Genomic DNA, 25,311 nt, shown 5'->3' with positions numbered 1-25,311 from the left:
TCAGCGTCTCCAAGATCATCTCCCTTTTCTGTGGAAGGAATCTGTTAAAAAACTAAGCCTTTCCCTGCACCTCAGCTTGCTCACAAATAAGAACAAGAAATTCAACATCTTAAAAATTAAAGTGTAATTAAGATGTTACATTGTCCCAGAGAGTACTTTGTACTTCTTTAGCATATCACTGTGCAAGGGGAAACCTGTTCAGTATCATAATCTCTGACAGTGTCAAAAGATGCCTATTATATCATATAAAAAGGCAAGTATGCACTGATAATTCCACAGAATAAGCTGTGAGCATCCAACAGTTTACAGCTGGGGGCAAAGAATTTAGGGGGATTTCCTGCTATACCTTCACCTTTTGCCAGTGCTCCTCCTTCAGCATCTGGTGGCCCTAAAGGGGCCACTTTCTTCTAGTTTGTTTTGAGCTGCCTTTCACAAGTTGTTCTTCCAACTTGCTCACCTGTCTCATTTTTGTTTTCGCATGATAATGACCAGCGACTAACTCCGTATTTTCTTCAAATGGACATTTTAGCTTTCTGAAACACGTGCTTTAGCTTTGAATTATTTCTTTACCCCCCCTCTTCACCAGTGATGTTTCTTTTTCACCATTGTCTTTGAGAAGTGATAACAGCACAGTTTCATTACGAGCCACCAATATAGCATTTTCATTATCTCCACATCACCTGCAAGGATTCCATTCTTCGGCATGCCCTTGGAAGCTTTTTAAAAATTATAAATTCACCATTTTTATGTAAGCAACCTTTTTGAAAAATGCACCCAAAAAGTATTTTTTTCTTTACGCTTCTGTTGTTCACCACAGAAAGACTTTTAATCCAAGTGCTTTATGTTCACTATTAGAGTGGCTCCGAAAGGAATATCCTGAACCAGACTCAATGCACAGCTCAGGATCAGGTCAGGGCTTAGCACTTCTGTCTTTTTGACTAGCTCTTTGGTCAACCAGTCATCAGCCACCTCAGTGTCTACAGTTCCCAGTGTAAGGTGCTGACGCAATGTGTATCTAACCTACATAGGACACATGAAGTCACCCATCACTATCACGTTTCCTGCCCACATCGCCTCTCCGTCATTCACACGGGGTGGGAGGGTATCAAGCAATACAGTCCTCTTCCTGTTCTTGCTCTGCCTGTACAACTTCAGTCCTGAATTTTCAGTTCATTGGGATGGACTGGTTGACAGTTTGCTTGTTAATTTAGTCTGAATAAGTTTTCTTGAGCATGTGCCCACCCATTCAGCCGTGCATGTGTTATCTTGTACTTGGCCCGTAACAGAGTCCTGCAAACCACACTGTTTTAAAATGGAACACTGACAGAACAGATTTATCCAAAATTCTGTGAAAGAAAAATATTCCACCTTGTTCTTCAGTCTTCTAAAAATCTGCCTTAAATCAAGACAGATGCGCCTTGTAATAAATGCACATCTTGTACAATAGACCTATAAGAACTATTTTTCCTTCACCAACTGGAGGCCTTCCTCCTATTAAATTAGTTGGCATCTCTTGATCAAGTTAATTTACTATAATCATAATAAAGTTATGCTGACAACCAGTTCTGACAATCAGCCCATTTCCCCACTATTTCTTCTATACCATCTCATTATGTGGGATAAGTACACCATTTATAAGGAAGAGCACATTAAAATAGTTCAACTGATAGAAGAACTACAGATGAGACTCATAGTACATAAACCAATAATGAAATACCACAGAAGGGCTGCACAATGCACTTTGTGTCACTCATTGTACTTCCACTGGCAAAAAGAGGGCTTTTTCCCCTCAAAAAACTGAGTACCTTCTCAGTCCACTTTCAGCTGATAGATTCTAGCTGATCTTCATTTTAGTATTCTGTAAAGAGCTCTTATGGTTGCAGAGAGCAGAATCAGAACCAGAGCCCAGCTGAGGCTGGGAGGGAGCTCTGTGATGCCCCAGCCTACCCACCCAGCTCACGCAGGCTCAGCAGGAGCAGGTTGCCCAGGACCGTGCTCCAAACAGGTTCTGAACATCACCAAGGATGGAGCTGCCACAGCATTTCTGGGCAACCTGCTCTAGTGTTTGACCATCCTCACAGTATAAAAGCGTTTACTTCTGCCCAGAGGCAATTAAAATGACAAAACTGAAGTTTCTCACTAAACCACACCAGAATAATTACTACAAGGAAAAGGAAAAAAGCGCACGAGGAAAGCGAGTATCACTGTTCCAAGAATACACTGAAGGGAAAAAAAAAAAAAATACTTGCATAGAATTTAAATAAATTCAAATGCAGTTCCTAGGAATGGCACAATTAGTTTTCAGCTTATTATACTGCAGCCAGTAAATTAACCAAAAAAAAAAATTGTTTTAAAAAAATCTAATCTTTTCCTACTTCAGTTGTTCATCCTTTAATAACCTTGAAATATTGTATTTCTTCCCTGCTACAAGTGTATCTAAGAATAAAAAGCAGTGACCATAATCCTAAATAGACTAAATTAGCTTAATACCTATTTTCTTTTGTCATTCAATTTTCTGTGAAGGCAGGTCACAACCTAGAAATCCTTCTACTACTGCATTAAGCAGTTGGATAAAGTAAATTTGGCTAATAGTTAAAGGCAGAGTGTCCTTCTACAGCTATTCACAGCAGAGTACCCCAAAAAGGACAAGCAGTAAGAACACACCATTCAGAATATTACGACATAAGTGTTATGATATTCACTATTTCCTTTAATTTTTCAGAATGGTATCTCGCATTAAATAAAAAGGGTGGCTTGGCAAACTGAAAACCCAGAGGTTCACAAACATGTACTTTTACTCAAAGCAAGTGTTCTTTTGTGGAATGAGTCTAGCAAGCTACATACAAATTAACTTTCAAAATGTTAATGCCAAGCCATGCTTATTTGTGGAGGATAATGATGTTTCCTCTCCTTTCATAGGTATCATTTGTTAAACTGGTTCCTCCAGGAGATCAAGTAACTCTTATGTCCTAAAAAGGTAACAAGAGCTGTTTCATTTGCCTCAGAGCCCCAGTTTCCAGTTCCTGTCCACACAAGGATGATAATTGCAAATTACACTGTGTATTTACAACTAACCAATTTCACTATGGTTCACAGAAACTATTTATTTACTCACTAATGGCAAGATTCCTGGATTTTTATGATCTAATGTCTGCAGCTACAGAAGTTACAGTTACCATGTAATTAACAAAAACCTGACACTGGCAGTTTAAAGGCTAAGAGACTCCACTTTCCAATTAGATGTCTATTAGCACTAAGTTTTCAAGCTGTCTCAAGAAATGCAATCATCTGTTTGGCAGCAAGGAGAGATAAACCACTGTGATAGAAGTTAACTCATTTAGAGAATAAAACCTCTCTGAACAGAGGAGAGGGTTTCCCCTCTCTTTGCATGATCATACGGAAGAATAGTTAAAGTAATTAAATAATCATCAAAACAAGGAATAATTAAAAGTTACAGCAATCATTAAGGTATCAGCTCTATTCGCAAGTTACCAAGAACATAATTTATTTTTCAGAAGATGCATCCACCCACTGCAACTCCAATAAAATTACCTAAGGTTATCAAAAGCCTTTTTCTTGTCTTTACATTCAAAATGGATCTAGAGAAACCTTCAACTGAGTAGTCTCATAGAACACAAAACACCTCCCAAGAATCACATAGGGATGTATGTTTACTGAATATAAAGTTATGTCTTGAGAGGGAACACTGAACAGTCTGTAATGCACATTAGGACACTCCTAAACAGCTTGTCGGGATGAGGAAAGCAACCAACAAGAAAAACACTTATTGTTATGAGTCAGAATGGAGCGGAGAAAAAAACCAAACATACTCCCTAACTCCCAATAGGTCTCATTATTATTACAACAGATTAAAAAAAAAAAGCAGGTCAGTCTCATTAAACAAGTTGAATATACACTAATATTTCTAATTGTATCCCAAATGAATGAGTTAATATCTATTAAGCACGCAGTCAATATTTAACAGATTAGGACAGGACACACTATTTGGTTGGGGAGAGGGAAGAGTACAACAGCTTTGAGGCAGTTTCCTTAAAAGACACAAATACACACTAACAATACTGATTTTGTCACATTAGTTTCATTTTTAATGGCAAAACAAACACATCCAAAAATATTTCATCTATTTAAATTAACAATCTACATAGACTATCACTCTATAATAACTGAAATATATTCACCATCAGTATTTCTAATTAGCTGTACTTTTAAACTGAATTGAAAGCATGTCTCAGATGAAGATCTGTTGGATCCCAAGATCACTTCCAGCCTGAACCATTCTAAGTAGCACCATACAAAACATCTATTTCAATCCATATCCTTTCTCCCAAATTTGGGACCTGAGAGTGGAACCAGAAATACTGATGCATAACCCCCAACACAACAGTGGCACAAACACAGAAAGTTTAGCTGTGGAGCTTGAAGTAGTGGCATACAAGACAGAAGAGCAACCTTAAGAAATTTAAACTTAGAACTAAAATTTGTGATCTTCTAGAGCATTTTTGCAGCTAACAAACCACTAACAGTTCAGTTTTCTAATAATAAAGTTAGGTAAAAATGCATCATCATAAAAAAGCGTCCCAGCCTATCGTCCTGTCCTTTCCCCTACGCTTACGCAGCAGGCTGCCAAACCACTTATGGACCCAAAAAATCTTAGGGTTTTTTTTAGCTATATCAGCAAGATAGTACAAGCAAATACACAGCAGCAGCATAAGAAAGGCAAAGACAATGAATGGCCAGGTACAGAAGTGAGACGTTCTCTTTTAGTAGACGAATAACCTTAGAGCTCCTCAACCTGCTTGTGAAACCACATGCTGAGGGTGTGCTTCAAGCACTAAACCCGTTCCTTGCTCTCCTTTGCCCCCAGCCACTGATTCTTACCCAACCACCACTCTTTTCTTTATGCCAGTACAAATATTTGTGTGACCATGGAGTTAACTATACCAGGGAACCGATCCAGTGGAGAATTAAATTGGCAAAAACAACTGGTTAGTCTGAGAGACAGATTCTCTCATCATGCAGAAAGTAGGCTAGTGCCAGCGAAAGGGAGAGAGAAGTGTGCAGGCTGTGGCAGACAGAAGGCTGTGAAACCTCTTCTACCATCAGCCTACGCTTACACTCACTGTGAAACTACAACCTAAGATTTCATTGCTTAGGCTATGTTTTCATGTTTGTGATAGTGCTGGTGGCATTCAAAACTTCAGGGCAACGACAAGGTGAGACTCAGCCATGTGTTCCTGCGTCCTCCGCTTACACCAGCTTTAACCATCTCTCTCCTCTCCCTTTCCCTTCTGCCTCATCTCAACACTGCTTCCTCAGACGTGCGACACAAACACTTGTGCAGTTGTATGGCAAATGAGTCTAGGGAACTACTCTAACTTAAAAACAAATAACATACAAAGTCCTTTTGGGAGAGGGACAAAGCTTCCAATTGGATCTGTTCCTCTGTACGGTTCACTGCAGAGCAACCTAAACCACCCCACTCACACAGCACACCACCCGGGAATAAATAAGTAATGAATACTTTTTCTAACACTGCTATTGAAAAAGTACACAGAGACCCACAGCCTACACAGCTTCCTGGAAAGAACTGTACTACCAGCTTGTAACAATTTCATATGACCTTATCTTAACACACACTTGTACCTTAAAAAAAATTAAGTGCACCCCAGTCAGATCTTATTTTTCAGAGACAGAATAGAGCAACTGTTTTGTCACAGGAGTTATGCTCTCCTACACCATTGCTCTAAAGAGATTACCAAACATCCTTAAAAGAAAGGATTAGCTATACTACAGCTGCTTATTCCAAATGGAACAGGTAAATAAAGCTCATTCTCCAAACCCAAAGACGCCAGCACTGTCAATCTTTGTCTATAAGTAGGCCCATATTTGACCTATGTCAGTAAGATCCAACACACTATAAGGAGCTGGAAAGAGACCAATTGCAAAAAATGACTACTTTATTCACCTGTTATATTTGCTAATTTAGTTTTTCATTTTCTTGCCCTATATCAGTTTCACCTGACAAGTAAAAAAAAAATATATGAGAAAAGCATTTAAACAGAGTCTGTAAAACTTTCTGTTTAAAGTTATGCTACTGTACATCTTTGTTTTAGTAAAAAAGCAATTAAAGGCAACAGCTGACCTACTTTTTCCAAAACCAAGGTGTCTCAATTCTCCCCCCCCCTTATTAGTTTGGAACACACAGTGGTAATTTGGAAGCTGAAGTTTCCCATCAAGCACATACAAGCAAAGTATCTGGAACATACTTGAAACAACAGGTCATGTTCTGCACGTTGGAGATGAGTTTCCCAGCTTCAAATAGGACTTCTTGTATTACAACTTGTGGACAAGTTGTAGCCCAAACTTCAGAATAAACAAATGTGAGAAATTGCAAAAGTTCCAAACTGAAGAATATATCTCTTAAGATCAACACATTTTTTGTGCTCTAAACCTACCATCCTACAAAACAATTCTTCACTCATTCTCTGACACTTCGTCTTCCTGTTTTTACAAAAGCTTATCATTTTTGCATAAATACAGAAATTAATTTAAAACTTGAAATGAATGGAGGCAGGTATGAGATACAAGAATCAGATTAGAATTTCAAGATTGCATTTTAGGACCATTGCAACGCTTAAGAGTTGCACCTTGAAACAGGCAAGCCTGAGGAGAGAAAGCAGTAGCGTGTTCCACAGTTGCACAATACTTTGGAAGTAATTATACCTTGTATATGACATAATTATGCAAATAAGCTAATATTTTTAATACACTAGCTGGCAACACAACCAAGAGGAATTAGCACAGAACTGAGTTAAGCACCTTGATCCCTCTGACTGCAGTTGCACACAGTGATGTAGGTAAGGCTCTTATCTTTGACCAGCTTCATTTACTTCCCAAGCAGAAACCTAGTCTTATTTCTGGCAGGGCGATGCAAAGCAATGTTTTAAAAATACTTCCAGGATGTAGGAGTTGTCACATATACACACATCATTTAGATTCCCTGAAAATACATAAGGCCAACACCTTGGTTAGCCTTGTGCTACATAATACAAACTGTTGCTAGCTTCCATAGGGTGTAAAACGGCAGTAATACATTTGAAAGAGCACTAACAAAAGCACTACTTGAAGGAGTGTGTTGATGAAATTTGTGCATTGGGTCACAGTTACCTTATGCTAACCCTTAATATAGACTGCAGCGTGTAATATTTGCCTACTTTTGATTACTCCACCAGTTGAATATTCAAACAGGAGAATGACATCTCTATGTAGATGAGATAACAGTGTAATCGTTTCAGAGATGTGTATCACCAATACTGAATTACATGGCCCAAAAACTATAACCATTTTTATTCTTTATTAAAAACAGCAACATTCTGGAAATTTTTTTAAAGGAAGGAGGAGAACCCATAGAAATAAGTGCTGTGACAAGTTCTTGGCAGACACAGCCACGCAATGCCACAGAGCCAAATCATATGTTCAAATACAGTCCTCCTTTGCATTCCCAAGACTTATTCCTTCTCTCTCTCTCACTCTCCGGTAACCAGGCAGAGGGCAAGTCCTTATAGGGCTAGAGATAATAATCATCACCTTGCTTGTAATAATGATACAAAATGCTGTTCTTAAAGCAGTTATCAGCAGGACATCTCTTAAGCAGCAATAGGAGGATAACTCACGCGGTGAGGGTTAACTGTCCCTTACATAAAACGATGGAAGCGTTCACTGCTCTGAAGACCTTGCTTATGCAAACCAAAATAAATCTTAAATATAAAGAAAATCAAACGATCCTGGAACTGGAGCAAGGGAGTTTACAGGAAGGTCAGATAGCAATGGACTAGTGTTTGACAGTTATTTACCCTTTCGCTGGATATATCATAAGATGGATCATTTACCATAATACCTGCTATTACTAAACCAGCAAACAGCGCTTCATTACAGAAAAGCTCAATAGTCTGGGTGGACAAATCCATGAATCATAAGAAAACTGCCTGTAAACAAGAACAATTACAGTCACATTAAAATAAGAAAGTAGTTAGGCAAGAGGATTTAAAACCCCCAGCTGAGTATACATAGGATCCTCCTGCTTATAGGTTGGTCAAATGTGAGCAACATGGCAATAAGCAACTGAAAGTTAACTGTGAGCCACATAATTGTAGGGCAAATCACTGGTATGCATTTACCATGTTAATAAGTACAGTGCGGACATAGCATGAGCCAGCAGACAACGTGAGTCTGGAAGTCAACAAATCCAGAGTTTTAACTGTTATCAACTCACTGTGACTTGGTTTAGTTGACACAATTATCTTTTTAGTTTTCCCCATCTGTGAAGCGGGGGTAATCCAGAAACCTCTAGTCCTCAGCTGAAGTGCGATGTCTCATTTGCATGCCATGCTTTAGGCTACAACAGCCAGGAATTGCAGTGACAATCGAAGCAGTAACTCACTCGACCAATAATTTACCCTTCTCTTTACAGCTTGTATAATTAGAAGTACTAAAGAAAACAAGATGTTTATTAGCTAAAAACTTCTCCCCTACCTAGTTGTATTGGAGCTGATGATAGCAACTCCTTCCTTTTCCACTAACAATAAAAAAAAAAAATCCATCCTCCTTGCATAGAAAAAACATCAGAACAAATAATAGAGGACCCCAGTGCCTAACACTACAAATAAATTCTCAAGCGTTATAAATGTTTCCAGCATTTAGTATCCATGCAAGCATTACAATCAGTTCTAAACAAGACAATTTGCTCTCCACTTAAAAACTGCTTAAAACATTACATACTTGGGCAATTCATCAAGCTTGCAAAATGTATGAAGACATAACTCTGTCAAGCTTCAACTCCCACTCTGCAACATGAGGGAGTGCAAATACATTCCTCCTGGGTCACTACAAAGGTGTGGCTAAGAGCAGTACCAGCAAAGCAGTTAGGACTTGGCCAGACAGACAAAAACCTAAACTGAAAAAGGGATGGAAAAAACAGGGGGATGGCAGCTGTCATATAACTAAGCCTATGAATTTCTTGCCGGTATTTCTTCTATGTATACATCCGAGAAGCTCAAAGACTCAGTGACAACTATCTCGCCCACCTTAACTAATTCAAACGAACATCTGGATTATACTGTCCTTACTACAGATATATCTGTCGCCTTCACCAAATTTTTAATTAGACCGTTTCTTACCCTTTGATGTGTGGAAGGTGCTTAAAAATGAGCTCTCTCACATTCTGGTCACGTATGTAGATCACAAAAGCTAAGAATGGTAATAAAATTTTAAAGAAAGTGGCTGTAAAGTCTCATCACATTGTGACACAGGCCACAATCTAATCTCAATGGGTCCAAAGCTCTTCCATCCTGCTTACTGCACGTCCATGACAGAAACTAGTTAGCAAAAACGTTAAGTTACAATGACATCTTATACTAAGAGAGGAATTATTGCCACGAGGAGTTCAACTAGCCTTGCTAAGCATGTATGCACAAATGCTGTCTTCTGCTTTAAGCAGAACCTTGTGCTAGATTAACAATATACAGTAACATTTCAGGAAACAGGAATCAGCAGATTCTGCTTCAAGAAAAGAGAATTCAACAAGACTAGAGAGAGATGTGATGGCTGGCTTTTGAACTTGGCCACAAGGCCAAGCTAATACCTTCCTGCTTCCGCCAAGTTAAAAATGGTTTTAACGGGAATTCTTAATATTCCTCGTTTTCTTTTGAAAAAGCTATGGGGTTTTCGTTGTAGAACTCCCCTAGAAATTTCACAGGGAACGTAAAGCACAACATATATTTGTCTGATAAGATTAAAAAAGGAAGTTTCCAAGTTGCATGATACTCTGAATTTCCATAGCCAGGTCTCCAGAAATATATCTCAGCGACTACAATACCTTTTGCCAGTTCTGTTATCACACAGGAGGGAGATACTCGGTTGGGGCCTTTAAGGGTTTGATTATCAAAGTACAGATGCATCTATATGATTAAAGACATGACATTTTTCATATAAGCTGCTTCTACACAGTATTGGCCAGCCTGCAGATCCTTAGTCTCACAAGCAATTCGAATGCAACGCTTATCCTCAACTTTCATCACTATAGGGCTGTTTTGGAGCAGGCATGGGGTAACCTGCCCCCCTGGCTACGGGAGCCGCAGAACACCTGGGACAACTGCCACCAGGTCATCCAGAGAAAAAGCTGCAAACCCTACCAAGCAGCAGAGCAGTGGGGTAGCTGGTGACCAGCACACTTCCCACCTGCCAAACGTTCCCAGAGCTCACTCTCCCACCAGCTATCCAAAGCATGTGATGTGTGCCTCTGCACTCTGTCACGTTAAGTTGCTGGTATGCAGCTCCTTAGGTCAGAAGAATTCGCCACCTCTTGCATATAATGCTTAGGCTACATATTTCTACCGCAGACCTAGGTCTATGACAAAACAGAATCTAACAAAGGTCTACTACATTTCTTCAGGGGTGACTCAGAACCTGACTCACTAACTTTGCACCAAGTGCCACCCTGGACTTGAGCCACCAGAAACCTCTGCCGTTTAAACCGAGTTTACTGTTATAGAGCAAACAAGTTGAGCACAGAGGGCTACCTTTATACAGTTTACTTGCCAATTCAGTTTTGACCTACTGGGGAAAAAGAACCCATACAAGTGAACATCTAAAAATAGAGTGAAAGGCTGCCTTCTGAAATTAATCTATTCACACAATAAAATACTGTGAAACAGAAGTTATTCCAGAAGAAATAAGAAAATTTAGACCTATGCCTTCTAAACTACAAGCTAAGCACAAACTCAATATAATTCCACACATTTGAAGAACTCTCACACACATTGCAGTACCTGGGTGAAGAAACTGGAGGGAAGAATTTATTTAGAAACTGCAAGAATAAAGCTTAGGACAAGCAAATTTTACTAGGCACAGACAGGCTTTATTAGTTATTTGGTTTAAGCCCCAAAATTATTCACAAGGCCCAATTAGTTACTGTTACTGTTCAACTGTAACTAATCACAGCACTTTAAATTTAAGGCAGGAGAGTTATATTAGCAACTAAGAACAATGAGGTTGACAAAAGGGAAACAAGACACACAAAGTATCTTGTCACATCTTAGCACAGTTTAATACTCTATCACACGGTCTTCCGAAATTTCATATATAATAGCACCGCCATCTAGTATCAAAAAAAAAAAAACTGTCATGCACAAAAGGATGCAGATCCATACTTTTAAATTTCTAGAAAATGCCACAATACAAATAACAGAGGTGATTATAGTGTGAAGAGACCTACAAAGCAAAGCTCACCTAATGAGCTTGATTGCTCAATTTCTATCACACTGAAGAAAACATAAACACCAAACGCTTCAATAATTCTAAATACAAACTTAAATTTTTACCATGTATTTTGCAGTTGTTAACTTATTTTTGGTTCTAAAACTTTGAAGAATTTTAACAGGTTACTGCTTTTACTTTGGGTTTTTGTTGTTGAAGTAGTTTGCAGAGACTGAAAAAAAATAATAATTAATAGTAGCTTAACTATGTATCATTTACTGAACTTTCACACACCGAAAAAATCTGAAAATTGTTTAATCAAGTCCTCCACCTTGAAATATCTCTGACCTAACCAAGCTCTCAGCCACCTGAACCCCAAATAAGGATTAAAAAACCCAGATGAGTAAGTTGAAATTCTAAGATGATAAGTATCAGCTGACTATAGATCCAAGATCTAGAGCTAACAATCACTACAAAGCCATTAAAGTTTGAACTAGCAAAATTTCAAGCTATTTGCACATTTTCAAAATCCCCATACAATCATATTCCTTTTTTACGGAAAGAAAGAGACTTTCTTGTTAAAGTTCAGTATGTTCCTGCCACAGCATCAACAGTTATTTATGAGGCAGATAGTATCACTTAGCCTCTTCTGCAGAGAATTTTGTAAGTCATGGCATTAAGACAGAAGACATTATGACAGATCTGCACCACACACAATGGGACTATTGATTTTGATGTCTCTAAATACTATTTACCCTGCAAGCTCCACTCCCCCCCTGCTCCTCCCTTATTTATTTTTTAAAATACACAATCTGCTTTATTTGGATAATGTTATTCCCAGAAACTGAAGTTTATTCAAAAAACACTTCTGATTATTTGAAACATCCAGTTCTTGCACCTGGCTTGGAAGTCAAATGTCTTTTCCAAACCAGATTTTGATGTACTGTTTGGCTTAATAACTTGTGAAATATCCTTAAAAGTAATGCTATAGCGATCACTAATCCTACACGAATAAAAGTACACAAGGAAAACTTAAAAAAAACTTGATCTCCCTCAAAGCGACCTTTTAGGTCCAGGAGCTCAAGACAGGCCTATTTGGTTTGTCCTGCTATATACCACACTTGTCAGATTATTAAACCTAATTTAGCAAGGGCTGACTCTGCATGCAAGGAGCTGTAAAAAGTAAACAACTTTCTCGGGAGAAGTCTTATTCACAGTGGGTTTTAAGTGTCATCTGATTCTTGGCCTAGAAAAGTCTCAGTCTGGTATACAGCACCATAAGTAAAACACTTGATTATCATAAGCAAGCTGCTGTTTCTCTTCAGTTTGCTGTCTTTAAGCATATATATAAAGCAGGCCAGTTCAAGAACTGTTTAGAGAAACAAAAGTAAATAATGTTCAGAGTGGAACCTTGATTTTGAAAGGCTCACCCTCTGACTTCTAATGCTAGACACAACTATTAGTTCCCATAAGCTCATTTGGTATATACTAACCTACAGACCTGCGGCCAGTTATTCCTCTAATAGTCCACAGTTCATGGAAAAGTGGTCCAAGTTCGCCCCTAAAGATTTATTATTTAAAGAGTCCAAACATAACCTTTGTTAAGCTCTCCACCATATCAAATTTTTTCCCATGACAAAAATAAAGGAGTGGCTGAGAAACGTAACAATAACGTCACGTTCTCAAGCTGCAACACGGTGATCACGATAACCAAAACCGCAGCCAAGTTTGCGGTAGGAAGAGGTTATAGTCAAGGAAATAAACTTGCAAATATCTGAGCTATTAGAATGGTTAAGGGGATGGACAGAGCATTTCACTCTCCTACCACCCTCCACCTCTGAAAGACCCAGGTGTGGTGAGTCAATGGCAATCGCAGAAGTGACCTGTCCTTAGGGAGAAGGAAAACACTTAAGAGCTTGTGGTGACTTTGAGAGCACTCTGAAAATTTACTGTTGTACAGGTGGTTCTTACTCCCCTCCTTCTTGGAGTGACCTGTCTGTTTCTTCTTAAGCGGCCTAGTGGCCGTGGCAGGACCCAATCCAGAAGAGGCAGATTTTAAGGGCTCATGTATCAAAACGGGCAGACACACCCTGGGACCCCGGGCAGAGAAGGTGGCACCCAAAGAAGCAGCGCAGCTCGCCAAGAGCTGGAAGGGCCCAGACCAGCCCAAGAGGGACGGGAAAGCAGCCAGCCATAATGGAAAAGGCCACAGACTACCTGGAAAGCAGCCTCCGCCTGTTGGAGGGGTCAAAGCCGGGCCGGGAGGAGGGGCAGGGGGGCAGAGCGGGGAGACCCCCGGGGAGCAGGGACGGGGAGCGGGGAAGGGGTCAGCTGGACCCGGAGTGGGTGTGAGGCGGACACCTCAGCAGGGGGAGGGGCAGCGGCCATGTTGTGAGGGGGGTAGGGGGGGCAGCACAGGCCCTGCTGAGGGGCCACGACCGAGCCGGCCCCAGGCCCCCCCGCCCCGCCCGTCCGCCCGCGCCCCGCCGTACTCACGCCTTGTCCACCAGCTCCCGCACTTTCCACATATTGAGCATGGCGCCGACCGCCTGGAGACCGCCCCGGCCTCACTGCCCTCCTCCGCCGCCGGCCCCAGGAGGCCTCGCTCGCCGCGCTCCGGGCAGCCGCCGCCGAGCCAGGCCCGCTCCGGCTCGCCGCCGCCTCTGCCCAGCGAGGGACGCGGCACCGCTCCCGGAAATGGAGGGTGTCACGGCCGCGGGGCCTGCTGGGAGATGTAGTCTTCCCGCCGGCGGGGCAGGGCAGGGAGGCCGGGCCAATCCGCAAAGCATACTGGGAACCGGGCGCTGGCCCGACGCGGAGCCTGCTGGGAGATTTAGTCTGCGGTGAAGCGCACCGCCTCCGCGCGCAAGGCCTGCCGGGAGTTGTAGTGCTGTGGCCTCTCCTGAGGGAGAGGCCGGGCCGGGCCTCGCCTGGCTTGTCTCGGCTTGGCCTGTCGTGAGGGCTCCGTAGACACTGTCACACAGAGGCGGGACCGAAGCTTTGTGCCCTCTTTGGCTTGGAGTGTGGGTACAGCCTGGCTCTGACCCACCTTCACAACACTGTGGCATTTAGCCTGTGGTGAACTTGTTGACCCCACAGCCAGGCAAGGCACAGAGGGGAGAAAGGTCTGTGCAAATAGCTGGTTAAAACACAAAATATAGGCGTAAAAGTCAGTTCTGACTAAAATATGGCATAAAATACCCTGCTTTTATTGCAAGGAATGCCATTGGATGACAAGGGCAGTATTCTGTCTTTATGACTACCTGTTTGCTGACCATGGTGTACGGACTACACTGAATTTTGGGTGAACTTTCGGATTCTGCTGCAGGCCGAGAGTGGGATTTCTGCAAGAAATGCGACACGGGAAGATGGATGAAAGGGAGCAGCATGTGCGCTAAGGCAGCACAGTCCGCTCTGGCACAGCACAGGCACTTCTCAAGAAAGCTCAAGTCAATTGACAAAAAGCCAAGGAACGATCACATACATTAAAGCTGCCTCAGGAGAATATTCACTGTTTTAACATACTTGTCAACAAGCATTGCAAGACCATCTTCAAATATTGCCTGTGCAGGGTATTGAAAAGGAATCACAGCTCCCTGGGTATAATAAAAATAGTGAAGTCAGTGAAGTGATGTCATAACCAGGGTTGTCAGACAGTTTCATTACATACATTTACTTTTGTTCTCCATCAACTTCTTTTCAATGTGAGTTCTGAATGACCAGTCATGATGGTGGGATTTTCTTCTCAAGAGAAGCGTAAGTCTTTTGGCTATTTCTTTGCAAGTCACAGGACATGAACAGAGTGCCTGGGTATTACGGTTAGTCAGTAATATATTCTTGATGTATATTTCTTGTTTGTGTGCTTGTGTCATAAGTGAACATATTTTGCCTAAAGAAAATATATATCTGTAAACATTTTGCCTTTTGATTGTTTAGTCAGAGCAAGCAAAAAAAGGCATGAGAAGACTGGTTGCGACTGCATTTACTGCTCAAATAACAGCCACCTCTTTTAAAAGCTGGTAGTTCTCTGAACTGTTCAGGAAAGCTAAACAGCTGATCACCTGCCCATTTTCTGACATCTCATTATGTCTTTTTACATAGGTACTTTCGCAGCTCTGTCACCTGAACATCTCGATGAAATCTATTTGAATACAAGAACATACTGAATGGATCATCAAATCCAGCATCCTCTCACTAACAGTAGTAAGTACTAGATGTTTATGTAAAGAATGTAAGAACTGATGAATGTGGGTAGATCAATCCCCAGGTACATCTTTCCTATTTTCTGTTTTCTGTGGTTTAGGGACTTGGTTCTGGAGTATTAGTGCTAAAGCTTCTGTTTAGGAGCACTGGATGGACTTTTTGTCAAAGTTAAACTTTGAGTTTAACTGATTGCTATTTGAATCCTTTTAGATTAGCTTACACAGCACCTTGTTGCAATGAATTCTGTATTATAACTGTTGTGTGAAAAAATAGTTCCTTTTGTATGTTTTAAATCACCTGCTTAACAGTATTACTAGTTCAAGTATCGTGAGAATTAGTATAAAACAATGCCCTGTTGCTCCTTTCCTTGTCAGTTGCGAATTTAGAAATCTGTAGATTTCTTACTACACTGTTTCCTTCACTGTGCCTAAGACTTGCAGTACAATTAGTCTCTCCTTGTTCAGAAGTTGTGCCATACTTCTTCAATTCTACTGTATCGTTTTTGAAACTGAACGGGAAGAACCAGCACTGCATACAGTAGTGAAGGCACTGAACAGCCTAAGTGATGTTTTATGGGTTTTTTTTTCTCAGTTCCTTTCATAAGAGTTCTTAACATAGTTTCCCTTTGGAATGCTAGTGAACACTGAGATAATATTTTATTCTGCAGCACATCATCTATGGTGACTGACTGTGGCTGGTGTTTAACTAAACTCAGCACCAGTTTTGCTGTCCCCACAAATGCAGGGCATGTTGCCATGTGCCTTTCCATTGTGGACTGGGAGGAACGAGATCCTTAATTTAAAATTTTAACACCCAGCAGAGCAAGCTGGATGAAGACTCTTGCTCTTTGATATTTGCCCTTCATTTTTTTCTGTGAATAAACTGAGGACATCATTGTTTTTCAGGAGTAGGAAAAGACATTTATAATCTCTGTTCAAAGAAGAAATAATATAAAGTATTATAATTGGAGCTTACAGAAACACAACTTTTCTGATTTGCTAGAAATGTTGTTATTTTAAAATTTGACTTCAGTCCATATTGGATCAAAATCAAATTTCTGAACACATTTCTGATGAACTGCAAGTTCCCCAGATTCTGCTGTGGTGCAATGAAATTGATGTTCTTGTTAGTGCTGGCAGCTGCAAGCAGCTCCCAGAGTTCTGAGTGCTGGAACAGTCCTGCCAACTCGTGATGGGCAGTTTCCAAGGTCCAGACTCTAACCTTGCCTAAAGGTGCACACACCCCCAAAGTCAAATCCACCCATTCCTCCCTATTTTCCCATCAGGGATGACATTTGGACTGAAACGGTTAGGGATCAGTAAGCCATCAGGATTTGGTTGATTTGGTTGTTTGTTTTTTACAAATCTTTGTTTCCATGTGAAAAAAATTACAACCTACTGTAATCATACACTTCAGAAAAAGAGAATAGTAAAGAGAGAGTATTTTAGATGCAGGCATAGGAAAATAACAGTATATGCAGAAGAAAGAGAGAATGAAGCTGGAATTTAAAAGCAGTTAAGATAAAGGTGCGTATCTTTTAAGCATTACTAGCTGTGTCTGGATGCAGTAATGGGGCAAGGAGAGACGACTGGCATTTATTGTCAATTTTAAGGTATAGTAAAAAGCAGGTCTTTATGTGAGATTGAATGCAACGTGACTGACAGTAATTTTGCCATCCCCATTCTGTCAGTTACTGATAAAGTGCATGAGCATATGTATAATTTCTGAATGATGTGAAGACACTTTCTGGTTCATAAGTAGTTCCTTTAAAAGAAGGATCTGATCAGTGTAGGTAGAGGGTAATGCAGTTTCAAAGCAATGCAATATTCAGCATAACAGGTAGTAGTTGTAACATACATCATCTGGAGGAACTGTACTTTATTATAATTTGAGCCATCAATTACAGGAGAAGCAGTTAGAGAAATTGAACTAATTTGAACACTGCAATAGAGTTTGCACCTGGCTATTCCAGAAGTTAATATGGGCCATTTGGTGCACAAAAAGTCTAGCACATTCCAAATGCCTGAAGAGCAATATTGTTGTTAATATCAACCATATTAATGCACAGTAGAGAGATGTCCAAGTCAGTGATTAATTTACAATTAAAATGTAGTGGGGGAAAAAGAGGAATGTCAAGGAAAATCACATTGCAGCAGGGGAGGGAGTGGCACAGTGGCACAGACTTGAGTGGCACAGAGAGAGACAAACTTTTCATTTAAAGCAGTATTTGTTTTCATGATTTCATAAAGCTCCACTTTTTACCCACTTACACAGATTAAATCTGAATTTCGTAAAGTCTGTTTGTTCTAAGAATTAGTCATTAGGGCAGAAGTAACATTGAAATAATGTTCTCTGCTTGTAGGCTGGTTTGTGTCCCAGGATTTTTTAACAATTGCAGCTTCTCCAAATCCAAATCTGTCTTTCTGTAACACATCCCATACACACAAACATATCATGTTACAAACAGAAGGTCACTAGGTGGGCTGTTTCAGAAATGGTCGTCCTGCTCTGCCATGGAATGGTTCTGCCTCTGGTAAAAATGTTGAAATCCTCCCGTTGCTTCCATGGTTGTACAACTGCCTATAAAGCTTCCACCACTCAGCACCTGAGCCCGTATCACACTCGTATCAGAAGCAGACCCTGGCAGTGATGTATGCTGTTCCAACTTTATCCCTCCTAACACTCTCCTCTTTCTCCCTACACTGAGGTGTTACACCCATTTACTAACAGCATTTGCCCATGCAGGATATGTATGATTCATTATAAAGGAAAGTAGGTAGCAAACTTACTCAAAGTTTTTTAAGAAGTGAAAATGATCCTATTTTAAGCTGTAGAGTCAAGACTATAACCGCCCATGTTATGCTTGTGGAAGACTGGGAGTGCCGGGCAGAAGTGGTGACATCTCAGAAGCTGGGAGGACAACTCTGCCACTCAGGCAGCAGCTTCTGCCAAGATAACACCAGCGTTTTTTTGCAGGAGGTCCCTGCAGGGAGGCTGTATTGAATGTTAACATCAGTCATTATTCAGCCCTAGTGCTGCTTTATTTTCTAGCCTGAAGAAATGAAGGTTGATTCCATACTATGGTCATACTGTGCATTTCGCTCTGTCTCCTCACAATCTTTTGAAACAGTTCAACCATTTCACTTAGATGAAACACAGGTGCTTAGCTCTAAAAGAAAATTACAAATCTATGCAAAATTCTTACAGGTTTTCTGAAAATGAATGACAGAATAGGAGAGACTTTATTGTTACTGCTCCTGAAAAAGTAGTGCAAGCTGAGCTCAGCCCTTAATGGAAGCATTTAAGGTCAAGGTTCTCTTCTCAGGGTTCTCCATTGTCCAGTAAGCAGTAAATTCTGGCTTTTCCTGTGTCTGGGGCATTCACAATGTTGCTCTTTGTTGTGGGTTCCCTGATGTCTAGAAAGGGGTGAATTCCCGCTGCCCAAATATTACCGTTTAATTATTAAACCAATCAACTGTGAGACAAATATCCCCAGGGAAGCAGTCTTCATTAGTTCCACTTTTTACAGAGCTACTTGGGGTTTTTTTGGTTTCTCATTTTCTTCCACATTAGCAATTGGCCGCGTGTGCTTGGCTCCAAATTAGGATGAAAATGTGGGATTTGGGGATCGCCAGCTAATGGCTGATATTAGATGTTCTGAGCTTTCCTTCAGGCTGATGATGTGGCATTATCTGACACTCCTTGGGGAGGCTTTGGAGCCATAGTTTTTAAAATGTTCCCACTGTTAGGAGTGTAAAATATGGGGAAAACCCCTCTGAATTACGTCCTGATGTCACAGCTATCTCTGTCATGCCCTTAGACACCTCCTTTAAATGGCTGTAGTACTTTCCAAGGGAAATTTAGGAGTTTGTATTTGAGAACTGATCCTCACTGTAGAATTCTCTTCTCTCAGAAGAATCATGCATGATCTTTATTCTTCTCACAGAAACTCATCTCCAGATTTCTCAGTCTTTTCTTTTAGCTCCAGTATATTCTAAGAATCTAGAGCCTGGATTGTTGCTGCTATTTGCTATTATGCAGCTGTTCCAGTAAGTTCTTTTGTCCACTGACAACAATTAATCTCTCTCTAGCATTTAAACTATACAGGAGGAGGAGAAAAGGACAGGGCACTTCTGCTTTTTGTAACAGTCAGCCCTTGACAGGTTTGTCTTGGTTAGCACTCTGGGTTTGAAGTTCCAAAATTCCTGTGACAGTGGCCAGAGTTAGAAAACTGGTAGCAGAACAGGGCTGAACCAGAAGCACATGCCAGACCAGTGAGGTCAGAATTCTTGGGTATGGTTGCAGTCCGTAAGTGTTCCCATTTGTTATGTTGTCAGTTTGACTGTAGTCCAAGTCACTCAGCTTTGTGCCAGATCCCAAGCCAGAAAGGTCTTGTTTGCCTGGTTTCCTAAGGATACAAAGCTTATGAGATCTTGCTGTTTCTGTATTCGTCCCTCTCAGTCCCCTTGCAATTACTGTTGGGCCAATTTCAAACAAATTAGATCCAAGGGTGGCAGGCTTAAGGATATGAAGTTATGTTTTGTGAAAATGTACAGCTGTATGGAGAGAGATACCATATGAATGCCCCAGTAAGCATGTAGTAGTAGAAAGGCTGTAGCAGGAGTTCAATTGAATAGCTAGGAATCCCCTTGGAGAGCACCATTACCAGTGTTCCTGCTTCTGAGTGAGTTTGTTTATTCTTACATGCAGGAGAATCCAACCACGAGACACAAAACTATAGGAAAACAGGTCTCCTTTATTGCTGACTGAAGACCTTGTTTCTCTTTGGTCTGACTACTCTCATATATACTAAATAGTATCATACATGTCTTATAGGTCCCATTAGATAAAGCCCTACTATGGCTTTCCATCAGCTATGAACAATGAGAAGACAGCTGTAGTCACACTTCCCTCTCAACACTATTAAATTAGGTGAAAGAAATGGCAAATCAAAATCATCTTCAAGCTATGGTCCAGGGCGACTGCTGTTTCATAAGCTAGTAAAACACGGGCAATGAAATCACTGCAACTTTTTCTCTTAAAGGTCATACATAAATATTTTCATGCATGCAAGCTAATAAACAAAAAATGGGGAGATATGAAAGCAGTGTTTGAACAGCCAAAAATTAGTCTCATTTTCATTTGGCTGGAAAATAAAAGTGCCATGGCAACACTTCACAAGATGGTCTTCAGATTCCTTTTTCAGAATGTTTAGCTGGACTTGGATCGAAACACAGTAGATGGAGACATTTTCACAGCCTGGCAGGCTGGGACTCTCCAGCCTGGAATCATCCAGCCAGTTTTAGTCACAGAAACTGGCTTTTTATCTCAAAGTGGGAGACAATGCTTTAAAATGCTGCGCCTTTTTTTTTTTTCCCATCATAATTTTTAATTAGATCATGTTCCAAAGAAAAGAATGGAAGAAAGTGCTGCTGATTTTTCTATGTTCAAAAAAGGAATTAAAAAAAAAAAAAAAGCTGTTTAATGAGTTTCTTTTCTCTCTTTTCAGTTCACATCATAATTTCTATGCATCAACAGGAAAACAGTGCAAATTCATGTCCTGTAATGAAGAATTCCCACCTAAGTAACTTCTGTTAGGGGGAAGAAATGGTGCTTTAGTGACTTTTACTTCCGTGCTTCCCTCATCCTTCTTTTCTATTTCAGTTTCTTGCACGGAATGTGGTTGTTTTGGTTCATGTTGTTTTACAAAAATAAGGCTTTAAAAGCTGCTGTTGACTATTACTATTTTACAAAAGCAAACTGCAAGCATCATTACCAGTGTAAAAGCTACTGAGGTTTTAAAGAATTAAAAGAAAAGTTGAAAGAGCGAAATCAACCTCAAAGGTGAAACTGATGAGGTTTATTGTCAATTTGAGTGTATGTCAGATGGAAAAAAATACCATAAATTAACAGCATGTATTTCTTATGCTGTCTACAAGAACCAGATTTGATCCACTGGGATTTAAGGGGACATTTTCTTGGAGCATTGAGTAACCTTATCCAGAGTCATTTACTGCAGCTTCTTTCTCAGGATTATTTGGTACTGGCCACCATCAGGTAAAATAGAGTGAATTAAACACATTGATTATGTCCAGTTCCAAAGTTTTTCTGTGAGGTTCTTGACAGTTCATTCAGTATTGAAATTATTGGGTCTGGGGCCTTCTGTCTTAGATTCTGACAAAGAAAGCGAGAGCTACCATCTACTTTTTCTCTGAGGTTGAGGATAGTTTTGGGAACAGAGTGATGCTCATTGCCAACTGCCTGTCTCCTTATGGAATAATTGCCAGACATCTAAAATTTTGCCTTGCACTCAGTACCATCCAGTAAAACAAGTATGTTGCACAAGACCATAATGCAGTGGCCTGGTTAATTTTGTACTAGTTGTTCTGCTGCTTTCTTAATTTGCCATAGTTTCAATTCCTCTCTTGTTCCAGTTTGTCTGGCTTTTATTTACTGTCTCCCTCTGCGTCATGAACGTAGTGCTTACATTTGGATGAAGGCTGAGGGCTGAGTTGAGAGAGAAGATATTAGCAGCCCTTAAGCTTTAAGGTGCTTGTTCATTAAAGTTCATTAGTTTGGGAACTGCTTGCTGTTTTGGAAGACAGGAACCGAAGAAGAGAGTATAAATGCTGCTATCCTGAATAAAAGATTCTGTTATTGAGAAGAGGAAAAAACAAACAAACAAAACATCCACAACAAAAACAAAGAGGTAAGAGCTCTGGAGAGGCAGGAGTTGTCAAAAAGCCTTCCCCATCAAACAGACTTCAGAGAACCATAGCAGACGGATTTTCAGAGCCAGTCAAATGTAAGAGTGTAGGAAGTTGACATGCTGTCCCTTGGAGAGCCGAGGTATTGACAAAAGACATGCAAACTTGAAAAATGTACATTTGTGAAAAAATCCATCCTGACAAGTGACTGCACTTAAGTCGCCAAATGGACTTCACCCATGGGATGAAACTCAATTATTGTTGCACATCCAATGAATCCATCCATGGAGAAAGCACATGGCCAATAAAAAGGAACCGTTCTGTAATCAGATCTTTCAAAAACTATTTAGCTCTTTGCCACTGAGTACCTGCTATAAGCGACGTGTACTTTCCTGCAAACCTGCTTGGGTCCTTGACTAGCTGGTTAGAAGCGCTGAGCCATTCTGAGCTGTTCTGGAGCACAAACACCTCCCGCACAAGCCATTCAAAAGAATTTCCTGAATGCTTCTGAGGAGACATTCAACATCACAGCTTCTTCGATTGCAGTTTGTATTTAGCACACATGAAGGATGCTTTTGTGTTTGGAGATATTTTTGATACTGGCAATAGGAGCTATTTAATGCTAAAAGGATTGTGTTAACTGGTTTAGCCCAGAGAGTCCCAGTCAAGTCTCCATTAAGTAAGAAGCTTGCAAGCTCTAAGTCATTAAGACAATCGTCCATTTTGAGTGAGGAAGTGTCGAGCGTGCAGCTGCTGCTCAGAGTTTATCTTTCCACACCAATATTTACTAGGTGCCATCTCTCTTCTTTTGAGATTACATTATCCTTTGCACAATCTGTGTACTTTTTATTTGCCATCTTCTTGATTTCAGCATGGCCACAGTTATGATCATGAATAAATCTTTCTTAGTGAAAGATCTATTTTGGGTCATTTTTATTTTCTGCTTCATAAATGAAAGCCAGCCCCACTAATGGCATCTAAGCCATTTGTTTTAGGATGCACCTGCACACATTTATTTTGTAACAAAAACATCTTTGTGAAACTGAAACACTGCAACTGTTGTTTGCGAAAACCAGGCAACAGTGGCTGGCAACAGATGCTTTTAAGAACATGGATATTAGGTGCAAGTGTTTCATAAGTCGACTCAGTTGCTGTGGCCAAATTTGAAACCTTTGCTTCTTTTACCAGCCATGTAGTTCTCCGCTGTGACTATCTGTGTCCATAGATCTGTCATGGCGCTTTTTAGAAATTGTTGTTCTCTAGAATAAATTGAAAGTCCAGTTTTTCATGACAATTCAAAATGCAGCTTCCCTCAGATATGTGAAAATCCAGTTCCAGCATTGTGCACACACACATATGTGGACATGCACACAGACATCTGCCCTTCCACCCATCAATAAAAGGAAAAATGGCCTGGGGAATAAGCTGCACTTTTTTTATTTATTTCTTTTTTACTCCCATTGTTTCAACCAAGCTTTTTTTCAGAATCTGTCTGCCTTTCTCTTTCTCTTTACAAGCTGGCAATTTGGTCTTGGAACATTCTCTGGGCTGCCAAGCAACAAGCCTTTCCTTATTCAGATTTTTAGGGGAAAATGTAGCACATCCGTTTACATTGTCACCCTGACATAAGTCTGAGCCCACTCTCAAGACAAGAGTTATCAGGCACTATCAAATCAAGCAACAGTGATGAAGGATCATCAACCATCAAGTCTGTACCATTCCAGCCTCAGAGCTGAGAGCAGGAGAAAACTGTCTAGCAGAGTTTTATTCATATGGTGTGAATGGATATGAACAGAGTACTGGATTTAACTCTTATTTCAGCAGTAGATGTCCAGAACTTGACTGTCCTGAAGCATTCCGTTTAGTACTTCGATCTCAATCCATAGCCAGCATGCAAATGGAAATGCAGGGGGGCATATGGCCTAGCAATCTTAAGTCCACTCTCAAGCCTACTCTTCAGTTCTTGATACAATCAGAGCCAAAGGTTGTTTAACATTTCTAGCAATTACATTAGTGATTTTATCTCAACAAAATAAAAATTCCAAATTCTTTGAAGAATCTCCTTGGGGAACTGAAAAAACTTCCTTCGAACCCACATATTTTTATAAAATATCTCTCCATCTTTGCTTCATATTTTTGACAAATCTTCATCACACTCAAAAGTCTGTCTAGCAAAGTTGTTTATCTAACATTCTTTTCAGCATTTGTCTTCACAGATACAGTGACTCAGCACAACAAGAACATAGTATGCAAGTCTACCATTAAGCAAATATTTTTCATTGTTTGCAGAATCCCTAGAATTCAGCAGAGGAATAGACTGGTATTTGAGCCAAGAAACATCTGAATGTCATGTAAAGTTCAGTTAATTATTTTCTAAATAGTCACCAGCACTACTCTAGTTTAGAGTAGGGTTCAACTGGTATTGTTGTGATCACACTGGAGCCTTTCAGAGGAGGGGAATGTTTGCTTTCACTTTGGTCTGCTTAGTTTCACATTGTGACAAAGCCATTTCAGTAAAGGATGCATTCTTGAAGACTTACAAAAAACATGGCTGTGGTCTTTAAAAATTGCACCATTGTGCTTCCAGGGAATCGGCTTAGTCCGATTAGTGCTCTGCGCGTATCCCACATGCCTTCCAGCCAGAAGCACACAAACCAGCTGTGGCCACAGCAAAATTCAAGTGAACTGCATCTTCCTTGTAATCTCCTATATCTGTGTTTATGGCAGCATAAAATAAAGAGGAAGCATTTTTGAGTGTTTAGGTTCAATGCCACAAGGCTTGAGCTTCGAGGCTCTGCTCTGGGCTCCCTGACCTGTTCTAGCAGTGCTGAGGGGATGGGCAGCTCAATTATAGAAGAGTTGCTCTAGCAGCAATGAGTCAACTCTGGTGAGTAACCTCTGAACACACCTCAGCGGGTCTGCTGCTCTGACATCAGAGGTTCCAAAGGTAGCAAAGAATCACCGGCTTCGTAGTTCATATTCCAAATCTTGAGATCTGCAAAATAAGCTAGAAGGTTTGACTTTGTTCTGTTACCAAAACCCTGGAAAGCAACCTAAGGAGCATGGGAGCACACCCTTGCCCAGGTTTACAAAGGTAGTTAAGCATACAAAGATGCAGACACCTAAT

At 40.5% G+C, this 25,311-nt stretch overlaps 1 protein-coding gene across 2 annotated transcripts in view; it reads right to left on the bottom strand.

The window, feature by feature from the left end:
- The window catches only part of CLINT1 (clathrin interactor 1), a 56,530-nt gene extending 42,584 nt beyond the window's left edge, over window positions 1–13,946 (bottom strand). The window contains exon 1 of one of the 2 annotated variants that reach the window (XM_074155515.1): window positions 13,771–13,946. In XM_074155515.1, the coding sequence (XP_074011616.1) occupies window positions 13,771–13,811 (41 nt within the window). In that variant the 5' untranslated portion in view covers window positions 13,812–13,946. The remainder of the gene's footprint in view (window positions 1–13,770) is intronic. The other variant, XM_074155516.1, reaches the window with a different exon arrangement.
- Between the last annotated feature and the right edge of the window lie 11,365 nt (window positions 13,947–25,311).

Source organism: Numenius arquata, chromosome 11 (assembly GCF_964106895.1).
Source record: "Numenius arquata chromosome 11, bNumArq3.hap1.1, whole genome shotgun sequence".
NCBI lineage: Eukaryota > Metazoa > Chordata > Aves > Charadriiformes > Scolopacidae > Numenius > Numenius arquata.
Note: the sequence above shows the minus strand (reverse complement) of the source record. Positions and strands in the feature narration are given on the sequence as shown.